Genomic DNA, 14,658 nt, shown 5'->3' with positions numbered 1-14,658 from the left:
GAAGTGGAAGTAATTGGCTAAACTGGAGAGGAAGCAGGGGACTGGAAGGAGGGTAGTGCTGGACTCTAGGGAGATTCCAGAATTTACCCCTGTCCTCAGAAGTTTTCCCTACAGTAGGAGAGACAAGACACAGGAGGTCATAGCAGACAGAATGATGCAGCCTGGCTCTGGTTGGTTGTCATATAGAGTAACCCTGCCTGAATCCCAGGGGGAGGTATTCTGGTTATCAGATGCTCGGGGTTACTCAGATTCCATATTCCAAGATGGCTAGTTTTCAAACAAATTGAAAACAATCAAATATACTTGTCCACAAAACAGGACTGTCCATCCGTCTGTCTTTTTCCTCACCGTCTGTCTGGAAAGTAAAGATGACAGTAAGCTTTTGTAAGTGCAAAATGCTGAGAGAATTATCACTAAGCCAATGTCAGGGTGATTGCAATAAATTACCCCTGCAGAAACTGATAAATCGCCCTGTTCTGTAGCCATTATGTTTGGCTTTGGATCTTGGAGAATCTCAACGCCTTCTCTCTTTCTCCCTCTCTCTTTCTGCGAGGTAGTCTGCCTTGTGCTGGATGCTGGATGACATTTATTCATTTTATGCATCTTGGGTTCTGCTGGCTGTCCCGCCTTAGTTCCTGTAGCAAAGGCACTAGAGTCTGAGCCACTAATTATCCCCAGCGAGGTTTCCTGCCCAAACAGGAAGTCTCGGGCCAGAACTGCTGTCTCTCAGTGCACTCTCCAACCGAGCAGCAGTCACCACCCCGGGCCCTTCCCTGTGGCCAGCTGGAGTGCAGGCCGAAGGGGAGGCAGCCCTCAGCCCTGGCCACAGGTTGGAGATCCATAGGGGAAAGGGGTGACCCAGCTTGCCGTGGGGCTGCCAGGAGCTCCAGAGCTCCAGACCCTCTCATCCAGATGTCGCACCTGCCTGTTGTTGGTAAGTCCTGTTGGGGTACCGATCCTGGGGGGAGGTGGCATGGGGAGGGGTGGGCTCCCTCCTTGCCGGCCAGTCCCCTGGCCTGCTGGACTGTGTCCTTCGCATCTCTAGGGAGTCCAAATAATTTGATTCCTCTTGAAGGACTGGAATTGGCAGCAAAGAGCACTGTCTAATAGGATCCCCAAATAAAGTGGGAGATCATCTTGTGTGCACATCTTTTGAGGGATGGGCGTCTAGGCGATTGTCAGGAGCGCTTTCAAAGTAAAGGGTTCAAGTATTTATCACGCAGAGAGCCTGCAGGTAGCGAGAGCAATAGCTCTGTGGGTTCGGGTGTGTTGTTTAAAAAAAAAAAAAAAAGTTAATGTTTACGACGCATTTCTGTAGAATACAGGCCCATTGGGAATTATAAATTTTACTTCTTGGTATCCATTTGTGTGCTGGTTTATCACGGAATTGCTGCTGCAAGTAATTGAACCGGATTTTTCTAGCATGATTTGAAAATCTCGATGTTTGTAAAAAGCCCTATCAATTATTCATTCACTTTTATTTTGCAAAGTGGTGTGGGGATAAAAAAAAATTCTGTTTTCTCTCAGACTGAAGGCGCACGTATGTGGACGTGTGGACTGGCCTGCGTGCCCGCCTGAGCTTTCTGTCTTCTCTCTGGTCGGAACATATCCGCCTTCCTTTTAAAAATATAATGATTTTTTTATGATGTCTAAATAACGATTCCAGGCAGTATTACAAGAAATGTAACAGTAAAATGTTTGTAAGAGTCCCTCAGAAAGGGAAAAATGCCCACAGAGAAAATAGAAATGCACTGATTAACTGAATGTTGCTATTGCTGGCTTTTAAACCCCGGTTTGAGACTGGCATCCTCTGTCGCCTCTCCCCTCCGGTCAACTGTGGGAGGTTGGGGGTCCTGTGAGGAGAGGGACCTGGAGCACTGGACTTCTAATCCTGAGAAGGTCCAGGAAGGACAGCCTGGGGTTGTGCTGCCGTGGTCCAGGGTCTGGGATAGAGGGCAGCTCCAGGTTTGCAAGTCTGGCCTTGAACGTGAGGCTGAGGAGCGTTTTAAGCAGCTCAGTGAGGAGAAGGGAGCAGGACAGGAAGAGAGCTGGCCTGAGCCTCATGCTGACCAGGGGACCCAATGTGACGCCCACCTGCCACCCTCACCCACACAGAGGCAGCCTGAAGCAGGCAGGAGCCAACTGGGTCCTGGAGGAAGTCCCTTAACCTGTTTGAGCCTCTGTTTTGAGATCTGCAAAGTGGAAGTAATGATAGGTTTCCACAGGTCACACCCGCAAGCCCACAGCCACCGACTGTCGTGATCCTCCCATGGGTGAGTCTGGCCTCGCCCCTTAGCCACTTCTGGCTTTTGACTCCTGGCACTGTGATTGATGTTCCTGTGCCAGGCACTTGCGGGGTGCTGGGATGTGCCTGCCCACTGCCTCTGTGCCCCAGGGGAAACCCTGGGTTACCACACAAGGACAGTCATGTGGCAGAAGCATGCAACTAGGAGACTTCCCTAAGACTTGCTTCTATTTGCATAGCAAGTGCCCTAATTTTTACTTACGTTGTATAGACGGTCTCCAACCGACAATGGATGGTTTGATTTAGGATTTCTTGGCTTTACAGTGGGCTGAAAGCAATGCATATTCAGTAGAAATTGCACACTTCATATTTTAGATTCGGATCTTTTTCCCAGGCTAGCAGTAAGCAAGTTACAATGTTTTCAATTTTTGATATTTTCAACTTATAATGGGCTTATTGGATGTCACCCCATCATTAAGTCAAGGAACTTGGGTATGTTTCAGTCAATAAAATGAGAGAAACTTTCTAGAAGCTATGATTCATCTTACCTGACTGGGGAAATGTGAATTATTCATATCAAAGGGCGTTAGGTCTAATATTCACATTGGCATGTGGAAGGGTTGATAGAGATAGATGGGGGTAGGGGTAAGGCTCCCCCATTGCCTTCTTGGACCGCTAAAGGCAGGTATCTGGCTTTATCCTGTCACCTGTGTGCAGAAAGCCGGGGTGGGGGGGCAGAGGAGAGATCAATTCTGTCTTAAAGAGGAGTCAGGCCTTCTTGTTGGAACTTGAGCTTCATTAATTGGAGGGAAAGGACTTTGCAGGAAAAAAGAATAAGTCAGAGAAAAAGCAAAGGGTCTAGGTGGACATAAGGCTGTACACCAGACTGGTGCCTGTTGGGAAGGGCCAAGGAGACCGCATATCTGCAATGGCCCCAAAAGCCCTTGGGCCCTAGAGCCATTGACCCTCAGCATCTCTAAAGCCTCCTTCCATGGGTACCCCCATACCAGGCTGCATATCAGTGCACCTCAGATTTGTTGTTTGATTTTCCACTTAGGCCAAAGCTGCAGGAGTCTACTCAGATTCTCATACTTATTGGCAGTATTTAAACTCACCTGTACATAAGGCTGCTGTGTTCGTAAGTTTATCAAATAGTGAAATGCTTGGCCATACCTCCAGGCTGCAGTAGAGTTAGAAGCTCCTGATGTTACTTCATTAGGTGCTAGGAGGCTCCAGCTAGGTTCTGAGTGAAGACCCACAAGCACACCCTGTCCTCAGGCACAGAATCTGGGAGTTTAGTCTCTCAAACTGCAAACATTAATTGAGCACCTACTGGGTCACAGATGAGGTGCAAGAGGCACAGAAGTGAGAAAGAAGTGGCGTCCATCTGGTGTGGTGACCAACAAGAGAACCAGGGCGCATAGTCAATGGTAATGGCATAGAAGAGCAGAAGGAGCCTCAGATTTTGAGGTCCCCTCTGTTCTGGCCTAAGGGGAAGCCAGGGCTGTTTCTGGGTCTATCCCTTTGAGCTCCCTGGGACTCTTGGGAAAGTCCGAGGTGGCCCTGACAGGGATAGGGAGGTGGCTGCATGATGCTCCCCACGCAGAGCAGCTGAAGAGTGGAGGCCAAGTTCAGTGTCCCTATGAGCCAAGAAGAAGAGGCTGCCAAGGGTCAGGGGAGGGTCCCCCGAGGCTTACTGGAAAAGGCAGCTCATGACTAGGCAGCCCAGGGGGAGACGGGAGACGTACACCTCCGAGTCCAAGACTCAGGCGAAGGGAGGCAGGCTGAGCCTGCTGGCAGATGCCCTGGAGCTGCCCGTGTGTGTCTTGGCCGCCTCTGCCCTTTCTTTGCTCCCACATCTATCCTTCTCAACAGCAGGGCCAGAGCTCATTCCTGATTCTGCAAATCCTGCACCATGGGAAGGGGAGGGGTGGGGAGGGACAGCCACAGCCCACAAGACCCACTGGCCCCAGGCTTTAGAGCTCCAAGTCTCCCTGGAAAGCAAGAAACAACCCCACCCCAGACGCTGAGACTGCAAATTCAGCCACCACTGCTGATGGTCTGTGGCGCGGCTGGATTAACCAGCCCACTGGGAGCTGGCTGCCCCCACATGCCCGTCCCTGAATGGAACGAAGTCCTTCCTCCCTGGATCTCCCAGTGCCTGCAGTACCTTTGTTGGAGCATTTTACTTCCTGCTGCCCCTTATAGCAGATCTTAAGAAGTCAGGCTGTCAGCTAGGTGTGGTGGTGCACACCTGTAATCCCAGCCATTTGGGAGGCTGAGGCAGGAGGATCCTGAGTTCAAAGCCAGACTCAGCAAAAGCAAGCTGCTAAGCAACTCAGTGAGACCCTGTCTCCAAATAAAATACAAAGTAGGGCTGGGGATGTGGCCCAGTGTTCCAGTGCCCCTGAGTTCAATCCTTGGTACCCAAAAGAAAAAGAAGGCAGGCTGTCATCTGGCCACCAGCAGGGCCCCAGTGCCTTGCTCCCTGCTGGGAATATAGGAGGTCCTCAGGCAATCGTGAATCAGGGCATTTCATGGAGAAGCCTTGGAAGGTCTGACCATTTCTTCATAGGCACCGCCCACATGGATTCCAAAGTGAAAGACACCCTTGGGGGTGTCAAGAGGACCCAAGGGCTTGAGCATTCTGTGCTGCCTGGAGCTCCTGGTCTTGGTGCTGAGCACTGGGCCAGCCTCTTCCCCTTCCCGCCCGACACTAGCTGCCCTCCTGCCCCTATAGGTAGTAATGGAGTGTTCCAACAGGAGAGTCTTCCATGCTGGTCTGGCTCATTCTAGTTGGGAGGAGGTGAGGTGCTCCCAAGCCCCCAGGATCTTTATGATCCCCAGTACCACTCTTCTCCCCCAGCTTACTCTGGGCCTGGTGACCATATGTGGCAGGGGAGGGGGCATAGAATTGGCTGTATTGGCTCACCAGAAAGACCCCTCTCTGAGCAGCCAAGAGGGTGCAGGAATAGGGCCCGTGCACCTGACCCTCAAGACCGATAGGAACATAGGGAAATATGGGAGTCTGCATGGTCAAGGAGGGTTGATGAAGGTGGTGGGCTGGGAGCTGGGTTTGACTGTAAAGACCCAGGAGCACATCTAGATCTAGAGGGGCTCTTGCATGCAAGTGGTTTCAATAAGTCATCCCCTTCCATGGTCCTTTACGGAGCGCTTACTGTAGTAGTTTCCAAGTGTGGTCCCTGGAGCAGCAACATCGGGAGCTCCAAAGAAGGAGCCCAGCAGTAGGTTTCAAGCCTCAGGTGATGCTCATGCACCTCAATTTGACCTAACATGTGCCAGCCACCACTTTGAGTGCTGGGGTCACAGAGGTGAGTTTGCTATTTCCTGTCTTTGAGGAGCTTGGAGTCCTAGGAGGAGATGGACAGGAAAGTAGGGACAGAGGTTGCTCTTGAGGGCAGTGGAGGCAGAGGGGCAGCTGGTACAGGCTTGATCAAGAGCTGGAAACTGTTGAGGAGGGGTGGCTTGGTGACCCCATGGCATGAGGACTGTCCCTGGCAGGGAGCCTGTTGCTTCAATGCCAAACCACCCTGATATCTATCTGCCCATTATGCTGCCTTTCCCCTACTCTACCTCTCTCCCCCCTGTACCCCTCTCCCCTGGGTCTATTGTCCCCCTCTTCTTCCCCAAGTCCCAGACATTTGTGTCTCCTCTCCTCCAGCTGTCATGGGGGGAAATGAGTTTATACCTCCAGGGCATTATCTCAGAGCACATGTTAGAAAGTTTGCAAGTAAATTTTTCCATTTTGCAGAGAACGCTATATTGATTTGGGTGCATCTATTTCTGCTTTATACAAAGCTTTTTTTTAAAAAAAAAAAATCCTAGAGAGAGAGGAATAAAATGAAAATTGAGTGAATTTAACGGTCCCAGAGTATAGCATTTATCTCCTAGAACCCCAAGTACAACTGAATGAAGTAAGTGCTGTTGCCCCATTGTGTCGATGAGGAGATGGGACGCAGAGTAAAGTGATTTGTCCAGGCTACCTGGCTAGTAAGTGGTCAGGATGGGATATGAATTCAACTACCTCCGTGCTGTGCCCTTGCTTGCAATTTACTAAAGCGATGGATCCTGAATAATCCAGAATGTTCAAATGCTTTCCTGAGCTCATGTTCTGATGGCTACATTGCAGGCAGCAATGCGGCCTGGTTGGGCAAGTTCCCAAGGACTGATTGTGACTTGGGGGTGTGATTTGGAGAGTCCCAGGGGCTGGTCTGATCCTCTGCCTAATTAGGGAAGATATGAATTTGGGGAGAAAAGGAGATGTCTTAGTTCATTTTCTGTTGCTATCATAAAATACCTAAGGCGGGGTACTTAATAAGAAAAAGACGTTTATTCTAGCTCACAATTCTGATCTAAGGTTTAGGAGCTGCATCTTATGATGAGTTTCTTGCTGGCAGTGTCCTGAGGGGTTGCAGGGTATCACATGGTGAGTGACTTTTATAGCAAACCCTCTGGAGGTGACCCATTAACCCATACATCTGCTAATCATATGAGTGGATTAATCCATTCATGAGGGCAGAGCCCCAGTTACCTCTCGAAGTTCCCACCTGATCCTACCTTTTAGTGTCTCCTAATGGGGATATTTCAACATGAGTTTCAGAGGGGACAAACCATATTTAAACCATAGCAGGGGAAGGAATCAGACCTATAGCCCAGCAAGCAGATTTGCATCTGTGAGCCGGCCTCCAGTCGCATGCCCTTACATAACCGCCCAGACATCTGGGTGAATAGAGGATGATGCCTCCCACCTCCCACCCACTGGGACACATCCGTCCAGTTCACTGACCATCCTGGGAATGGGTGGGTGGACCTCAGCCCTTAGCACATGTCTTCAATCCACACGGCCCTGGAAGAGCTGTCTGCTTGTGTGGGTGGGAGCACAGAGAGGGAGCCGTGAGCCAAAGCCACAGCGCCCACCAAGGCCAAGAGGTACCCAAGGTACCATTCCTGTCCCTGCAACAACAGTCTGCAGGACCCATGACATGAGCCTCAATTCTAGAGGCACGGGGCTTAGAGACCTCAGCGGTGTGGAAAACAGCTAGAGAACAGCTTTAGAAGCTGCAGAGCCACCAGCACTGATGCTGCAAAATCCATGCATGGAGCTCACGGAGCATCCCTAGGGGCTCACCCAGTCCTGCTTCCTCTTAGTGTATCACACACTAAGAACAGTCAGTGACATCTCAATTTCTTCCATATATATATATAGTTTTTTTTTTTTTTCTTTGCAGTGCTGGGAACTGAACCCAGGGCCTCTCACATGCTGGCAAAGCATAGAAAGCTTTTTCGGGGTTTGCTATAAAAGTCACTCACCATGTGATACCTTGCAACCCCTCAGGATACTGCCAGCAAGAAACTCATCATGAGATGCAGCTCCTAAACCTTTTTTTTTTTTTTTTAATGTTGACTTTATGGAGTTTTACTGCACATACTATACAATGTACCCATTTATAAAGTCTCCAAGTCAATGGTTTTTAGTCTGTTCTGAACTATGCAGCCATCGCCACCATCAATTTTATAATATTTACATCACTGCAAAAATGGACCCTAGACGGTGGGCATTTGCTGCCATTTTCTGTGAGCCTCACATTCCCTAGCAACCACTGATCTCCTTTCCGTCTGGATTTGCCTACCTTAGACTTTTCATATAAGTATGGTCATATAATGTGTGGCCCTTTGCAACTGGCTTCTTTCACTGAGCATAATACTTTCAAGGTTCATGCATGTTGGAGCAGGTATTAACACTTAGTTCCCTTTTATGGTTAAATGTTATTCTGTTATATGGGTAGGCCATTTTGTTTCACCATTCATTCATTCGTTGATGTACATTTGGTGATTTATACTTTCTGGGGTATTACAAATAATGAGACTATGAACATTGGTGAACACTTTTTTTTTTTTTTTGGTGGTATAGAAATTAAACCCAGGAAGGTATTCTATGACGGAACTACTCCCCTAGTTCTCTTTAAAAATTACTTCCTATTTTGAGACAGTATCTTGGCCCTGCCTAGGCTGACCTCAAATTTGAAATCCTCCTGCCTCAGCCTCCCAAGTAGCTGGGATTAGAGGTACATACCCCCCAATGCCCAACTCACTCCTTTTTTTTTCTTTTTTGGTACTGGGGGATGAACCCATGAGCCCTTTACCACTGAGGTACATACCCAGCCCATTTTATTTATTTTGAGACAGGGTATGGCTAGATTGCTAAGGCTCTTGCTAAGTTGCTGGCCTCCAATTTGTGATCCTCCTGTCTCTGCCTCCTGAGTGGATGGGATTGCAGGTGTACATCCCTGCACCTGGCTCATCTTCACTTTTTTCATGGTCTGCTCTGGATATTTCTTGTCTGTAGCAAGTTGGAGGTCCTGGAGGTGGGGGTGAGGGGAAGATTTGCAGAGTCAGACAGGCACCTTTGGCAAAGTTCTGACAGTGAGAAAGGAGGTGGAGAACCTACAAAAATGTTTTCTGAAACCATTAGGGACGAGGGGTGTTACTCAGTGGTAGAGCGTGAGCTTAGCATGCACAAAGCCCTGGGTCCATCCCCGGCACCAAGAAAGGAAAAACAAAAAGATTAGTCAGGTACAGTGGCGCACTGTAACCCCAGTGGCTCAAGAAGCTGAGGCAGGAGGATCACAAGTTCAAAGCCAGCCTCAGCAACTTAGTGAGGCCCTGAGCAACTTAGTGAGACTGTGTCTCAAAATAAAATATAAAAAGGGCTGGGGATGTGGCTCAGTGGTTAAGGGCCCCTGGGTTAAATCCTTGATTTAAAAAAAAAAAAAAAAGGATAAAAAAAGATCAAGGGGAAGCCCAGCAGCTTGGGATGATTGCTGGGTTCTGGGTGAGGGCTTGGCTGCCTGCTCTTAAAGTGCATAATGCATTTTGGAAGGAGTTCTGCTCTGGCGCGGGTCTGAAGGGCCCCGTGTGCTATCATTACGACAGTCAGTAGCCTGCCCAAGAGCACGGGGGAGCTGACAGGCAGCCTCTGGGCCAGGTGAGTCTCCCAGCCACAATCACAGCCCAGGTTTTGGCCCTGCTAGGAAGTGAGAGGGGACAGGCAAGTCTAGGCAGAGACCAGGATATCGGGACAACCAACCTCTATGCCCTTTCCACAGATCAGGGCTGTGTGGGCCTCAGGCCTCCACCCAGCAGCTGCAATTTGATCCCCTCTCTGCTCTCTCACCGGACCTATAAATAGAACCTCAGAGAGCCTGGGCCCAGACCAGTGGATCCACCCTCACGCTCAGGCCACAGGCACAAGCAAGAGCCGGTAGACACCACTGCTGGGCCTCTGGGGCCTCCAGGACTAGTATCACCTAGCCTGTCCCCACCCCCACTGGTCTTCAGACCTGCAGCAGGCTTCATGCTGGGCACCAGGAGGGCAGAATTTGATGTGACCACTGCCCATGAGGAACTTGGAGGACAACACACACACACACACACACACACACACACACACACAGAACTCTGAGCTCCTCCACACATTAGCCCCTTTGTCCTTGCACAACCCTTAAGGAAGTAAACCAGTGTCCCTGCCTTGAAACAGAGGGAACTAAGTCACAGGGAGGCTACATAACTTGCCCAAAGGTGTCCAGCTAGCTAGTGACCTTGTGACCATGACCTGACCCCTGCAGCCTGGCCCAGACCCTCAGCCACCCACCTAATAGCTCCCCTGACTCCAGTGGGCTTTGTCTTTGCCTTGGGAATGCAGAGGAAGGAGCTGCCCTGGGGCAGGGAGGTCTCACAGAGTGACCTGTCCACCCAGCATTTTCCTGTCCCAAGGACTGATGTCCTGGCAAGAAGTGCTTTAGAGGTGTGTCATGTTTGTGTAGGCAGGAGGGGAGTGGTAATAGGGATGGAACCCGGGGTGCTTTTACCTCTACACCCCAGCCGTTTTTTTATTTTGTATTTTGAGACAGGGTCTCTGTAAATTGCTGAGGCTTTCGCTAAGTTGTTGAGGCTGGCCTCGAGCCTGCAATCCTCCTACCTCAGCCTCTGGAGTAGCTGAGATTCCAGGTCCATGCCCAGCTGTCAGGGACTTTTAAGTGGATTGCTAGACTGCCAGGACTGGGAGGGACTTGGAGAGGATCTAGTTCAGTGGCTCGTGTCAGAGAAGCCTCTCAGATAAATTTGGTGATACTCCAGGGTCCCAGTACCAGTTGGGCACAGAGATGGGCCCAGCCCCAGGTTCCTGGCCTCCACCCCTGATATCCCTTTGCTGTGGCTGCCCTTCAACTCCCTAAAAGGAAGCAGATACCAAATTTGCTCCAAAATTGTTTGGAGCAATGAACTTGAGGGCCATCCATACAATCCCTTCCCACCTGTGATGCTAGATCTGGGGTATAGCGTAGGTAAGACTCAAAGTCTGAGTCTGAGAGCCTTCCCTAACTTTGGGTTGGCTCCATTTGTTTTTAGGCAGTAAGCCAATCCGGGCTTCTTCAAGCACCATCAGGTGGCACATGCGTGTGTGTGTGTAGCCTTCCTTGGCTTCCCCTTGGGAGGTGGTGTCAGTCCCCTGGACAAGAGCCCCAGCCAGGCCTGCACCCCTCCGAGCTACCCAGCACCCGTGTCCAGTGCTTGATGAATGGTCTTATCCGAGCCCCCCTCCCCCACATGCACAGATGAGATGGGCACCAGCCAAGAGTGGCCCCTGTGTCTTGGCCATCTTTATACTTCTCTGAGCATTCTGCACAGTTACTTAGGAGACAGGAGGAAGTGAGCAAAGACAAGTACAGGCTACTGTCCAGGAGGGGATCTGCTTGGGATCCACATGCTAGCAAGTGTGGGAACACCGTCTGGAAGCCTCTATGTGCTCCCCTCCCTCCCTCTCAGGGCAGAACTGCCCCCTGGCTCTGCGCAGCTGGGATGCCCATTCCAGCCTTGCCTGACCACAGGGGAAGCCTCATCCTTCCAACCACAAGGACCCTGGAATCTCTGGGAGGGTCCCTAATGCTGGTCTGTGGAGCCGCTGCCCCAGCTCCCTTCCCACCAGCTCTCATCCTGTTCCTGGGGCCAGCAGGGTTCTGGAGGGGTCTTCACCTCCTCCTCCTCCACCTCCTCCTCTACCTCCTGCCTGCTGCTGGTGCAGAGCTCGGCTTCTTCTGGCGACCAGTATGTGCTTAGTAATCACTTGCCCTTTAGCAAGTGCTTAACACGTGCCCAGTGCTGTTCTGAGCTCTCTGTTTCCCTTTTACAGCTGGGGAAATTGAGTCTGAGTCACAGACAGGCGCTATCGCTAGGTCACTCCATAGGTACTAGAGTCAATCAGAACACAGCAGTCTGGCTTTTTTTTTTTTTTTTTTTGTACCAGGGATTGAACTCAGGGGCACTCAGCCACTAAGCTACATCCCCAGCCCTATTTTGTATTTTATTTAGGGACAGGGTCTCGCTGAGTTGCTCAGCTCCTTGTCATTGCTAAGGCTGACTTTGAACTCATGATCCTCCTGCCTCAGCCTCCCATGCCGGGCTGTCTGGCTCCTTCTAGAGCATAGCCCTTCCTGTCATGGTATGTGACTCCAAGTCTGCAAGGTGGGGTGGGTCCGGAAGCCCATGGGCACTTAACAAAGGGTAGCTCATCTCCCTCACTGGGGAACGTCCAAGAACCAGGCAGAAAGTCTCCTTTCCCATTTTGCAGGAGGTCGAGTCTGGTGAGATGGGGTGCGGGGAGTGCCTGGCACCGTGTGTCCTGTGTGGGCGTGGCCCCTCCATCTGCAGTCAGGAAGCAGGCATGGTTGCCACAAAACCACCCACAGGGGCTTAGCTTGGCCAGTCCCTGCTGTCCTATAAGAGACAAGGGTGATGTTTTAAAACCACTTGAAAGAGTGAGAGGTTAAGGGGGCAGAGGCAGGATGGGAACTGTGTCCTGTAATTCTCAAGGGACAGTCACTGCCTGGAACCAGGTTCTCAATCCTCTGAGCCTCAGTTTCTCCAGTTTAAACTAGGACACGTCTGTAATCCCAGTAACTTCAGAGGCTGAAGACAGGAGGATTGCAAGTTCAAGGCCAACCTGAGCAACTTTGTGAGACCCTGACTCAAAATAAAAAGTGCCAGGGATATAGCTCGGTGGTAAAGCATGTGTGGGTTCAGTCCCCAGTACCACGAAAGAGATGCATTTTAGTAATATGCATGCTTATTTACATGCATGCATGTAGTATGTATTCACATAAGGAACAAGATCTAGTAGCAAGCTTAATATCTACCTTAATGTGTGTGTGGGGGGGAGGCGGGGTTCTGCAGATTGAATCCCCACTCTACTGTAATTTGAAATTAAAGGTAAGTTTAACTAGTACTCAGAGAACTCTTTGACAATTGAATTTGTGATTTGACATCGATCAGTCCTGGTGACACACAGGTCCTGCCAATACTCTGTGGTTCGTTGCTTCATACGTGAAGGAAAGAGCCAATTTCAATTAGAAGTTGGTAGCAATTAAAATGTCATTTTCCCACCTGCTTTAGTCGTCAGCTTTTTCACTACTGTGACTAAATGACCCGGCCAGCACCACTGTAGGCGAGGAAGAGTTTATTTGAGGGCTCAGGATTTTAGAGGTCGCGGTCCCTAGACAGTTGGCTCCATTTCCTTGGGGCTGGAGGTGAGGCCCGACATCATGGTGGAGGAGTAGCAGAGAGCATCAGCTCACGTCATGATCAGAAAGCAGAGAGTGTCTCCACTTGACAGATACAAAATAGATACCCCAGAGCCACGTCTCCAGTGAACCACTTCCTCCGGCCACAGCCCACCTGCCTCCGGTTACCACTCAGTGAATCTCATCGGGGGATCAATTCACTGATTAGGTTGAGGCTATAACCCAATCACTTCTCCAAACCTTCTTGCATCGTCTCATGAGCTTTTGGGGGACACCACTCTAAACCATAACACCATCGAAGGACACCCACCGTATCTCAGGGTCCGATTCATTCCCATGTCTCCCCAGACCCTCGGAGGAGGGTTTTGGTGTTCATCCATTCATTCAGCAAACATTGAGCACCAGGTCTGTGCCAGGCCCGGTGACAAATAGTGACGTCCAGAGTCATAGGAGGAGGCCCTGCCCAGGAACATGTTAACCCTGCCAGTGACCACAGACAACACACAGCCATGACAAGGCTGGGTTGAGTGGCCACTCCTGGCTGGTGACACTGTCCAGAGCATAATCCTTTGGAAAAGGAGTGTGTGACTGCACAGCATTGGCTGTGTAAGCGCCATGTCCTCCTTCCCAGGATTCCCACCCCTGCCAATTTGTCCCGAGGAGGTAATTCTGCAGGAGAGGCAAAGGATGGAGGACAGGAGTCCGTCACCCTCCTCTTCCTGAGTCTGTGCCCTCCTCAGGGCAGGAGCTGGTCTTGCTCAGCATGTCCCCTGATGCTAGCACATGGTAGCACTCAGAGAACGCCTGCAAAGTGAGTGTGTGACCCTCCACAGTGGACAAAAGGGGGCATGGAGCGGGGGGAAGGAACACTCAGTGATGGTGTTCCTGCTTTCTCTTACAGCCACCAAAATGTCAGGAGAGATGGACAAGCCACTGATCAGTCGCCGTCTGGTGGACAGTGACGGCAGCTTGGCGGAGGCCCCCAGCGAGGCCCCCAAAGTGGGCATTCTGGGCAGTGGGGACTTTGCCCGCTCCCTGGCCACACGCCTTATAGGCTCTGGCTTCAGCGTGGTGGTGGGAAGCCGTAATCCCAAGCGCACAGCGGGGCTGTTCCCCTCCTCAGCCCAGGTGACTCTGAGGGAGGAGGCGGTGAGCTCCCCAGAAGTCATCTTCCTGGCTGTGTTCCGAGAGCACTACTCCTCGCTGTGTGATCTCAGTGACCAGCTAGCCGGCAAGATCCTGGTGGACGTGAGCAATCCCACGGAGCAGGAGCACCTCCAGCATCGCGAGTCCAACGCCGAATACCTGGCCTCTCTCTTCCCCACCTGCACGGTGGTCAAGGCCTTCAACGTCATCTCCGCCTGGACCCTGCAGGCTGGCCCAAGGGATGGGAACAGGCAGGTATGTTCAGGGAGAATAACAAGTATCATCACAATAAATATAAATGGCTCATTTTCTTTGAGGGCTATCAGCATGCCAAGCTTTATATGCACCTTGTCTTAGCCAGTCTTGCACATCACTGCCAAATTCCATTGTCCAGCCAGGAAACTGAGGCTTAGAGATGCTGATGATCTTATTTCAAAGCATATAGCTGATGAAGGATTTGAATCCTATTCATATGGGTCTGAAACCTATTGTGTTGCTCAGCTTTTTGTCACTGTGACAAAATACCTGAGATAAATCAGCTTAAAGGAGAAAAGATGTATTTTGGCTGATGGTGTCAGAAGTTTCAGTTCACAGACAACTGGCTCCCTTGCTCTGGGCCAATGGTAAGTCAGGTCATCTTGGCCAGGAAGGCATGGTGGAGAACAGCAGCTC

The 14,658-nt window shown here is 50.6% G+C and overlaps 1 protein-coding gene across 1 annotated transcript in view; it reads left to right on the top strand.

Annotated features, from left to right (window-relative positions):
* Positions 1-14,658, top strand: part of Steap3 (STEAP3 metalloreductase) — a 37,514-nt gene that overhangs the window by 5,490 nt on the left and 17,366 nt on the right. The window contains 1 exon segment of the mRNA XM_076866313.2: positions 13,742-14,241. Coding sequence (XP_076722428.2) covers positions 13,750-14,241 — 492 coding nt within the window. The 5' untranslated portion in view covers positions 13,742-13,749.

Source organism: Callospermophilus lateralis, chromosome 9 (genome assembly GCF_048772815.1).
Source record: "Callospermophilus lateralis isolate mCalLat2 chromosome 9, mCalLat2.hap1, whole genome shotgun sequence".
In the NCBI taxonomy this organism is placed as follows: domain Eukaryota; kingdom Metazoa; phylum Chordata; class Mammalia; order Rodentia; family Sciuridae; genus Callospermophilus; species Callospermophilus lateralis.
The sequence above is the reverse complement of the archived record's forward strand: the minus strand, read 5'-3'. Positions and strand labels throughout refer to the sequence as shown.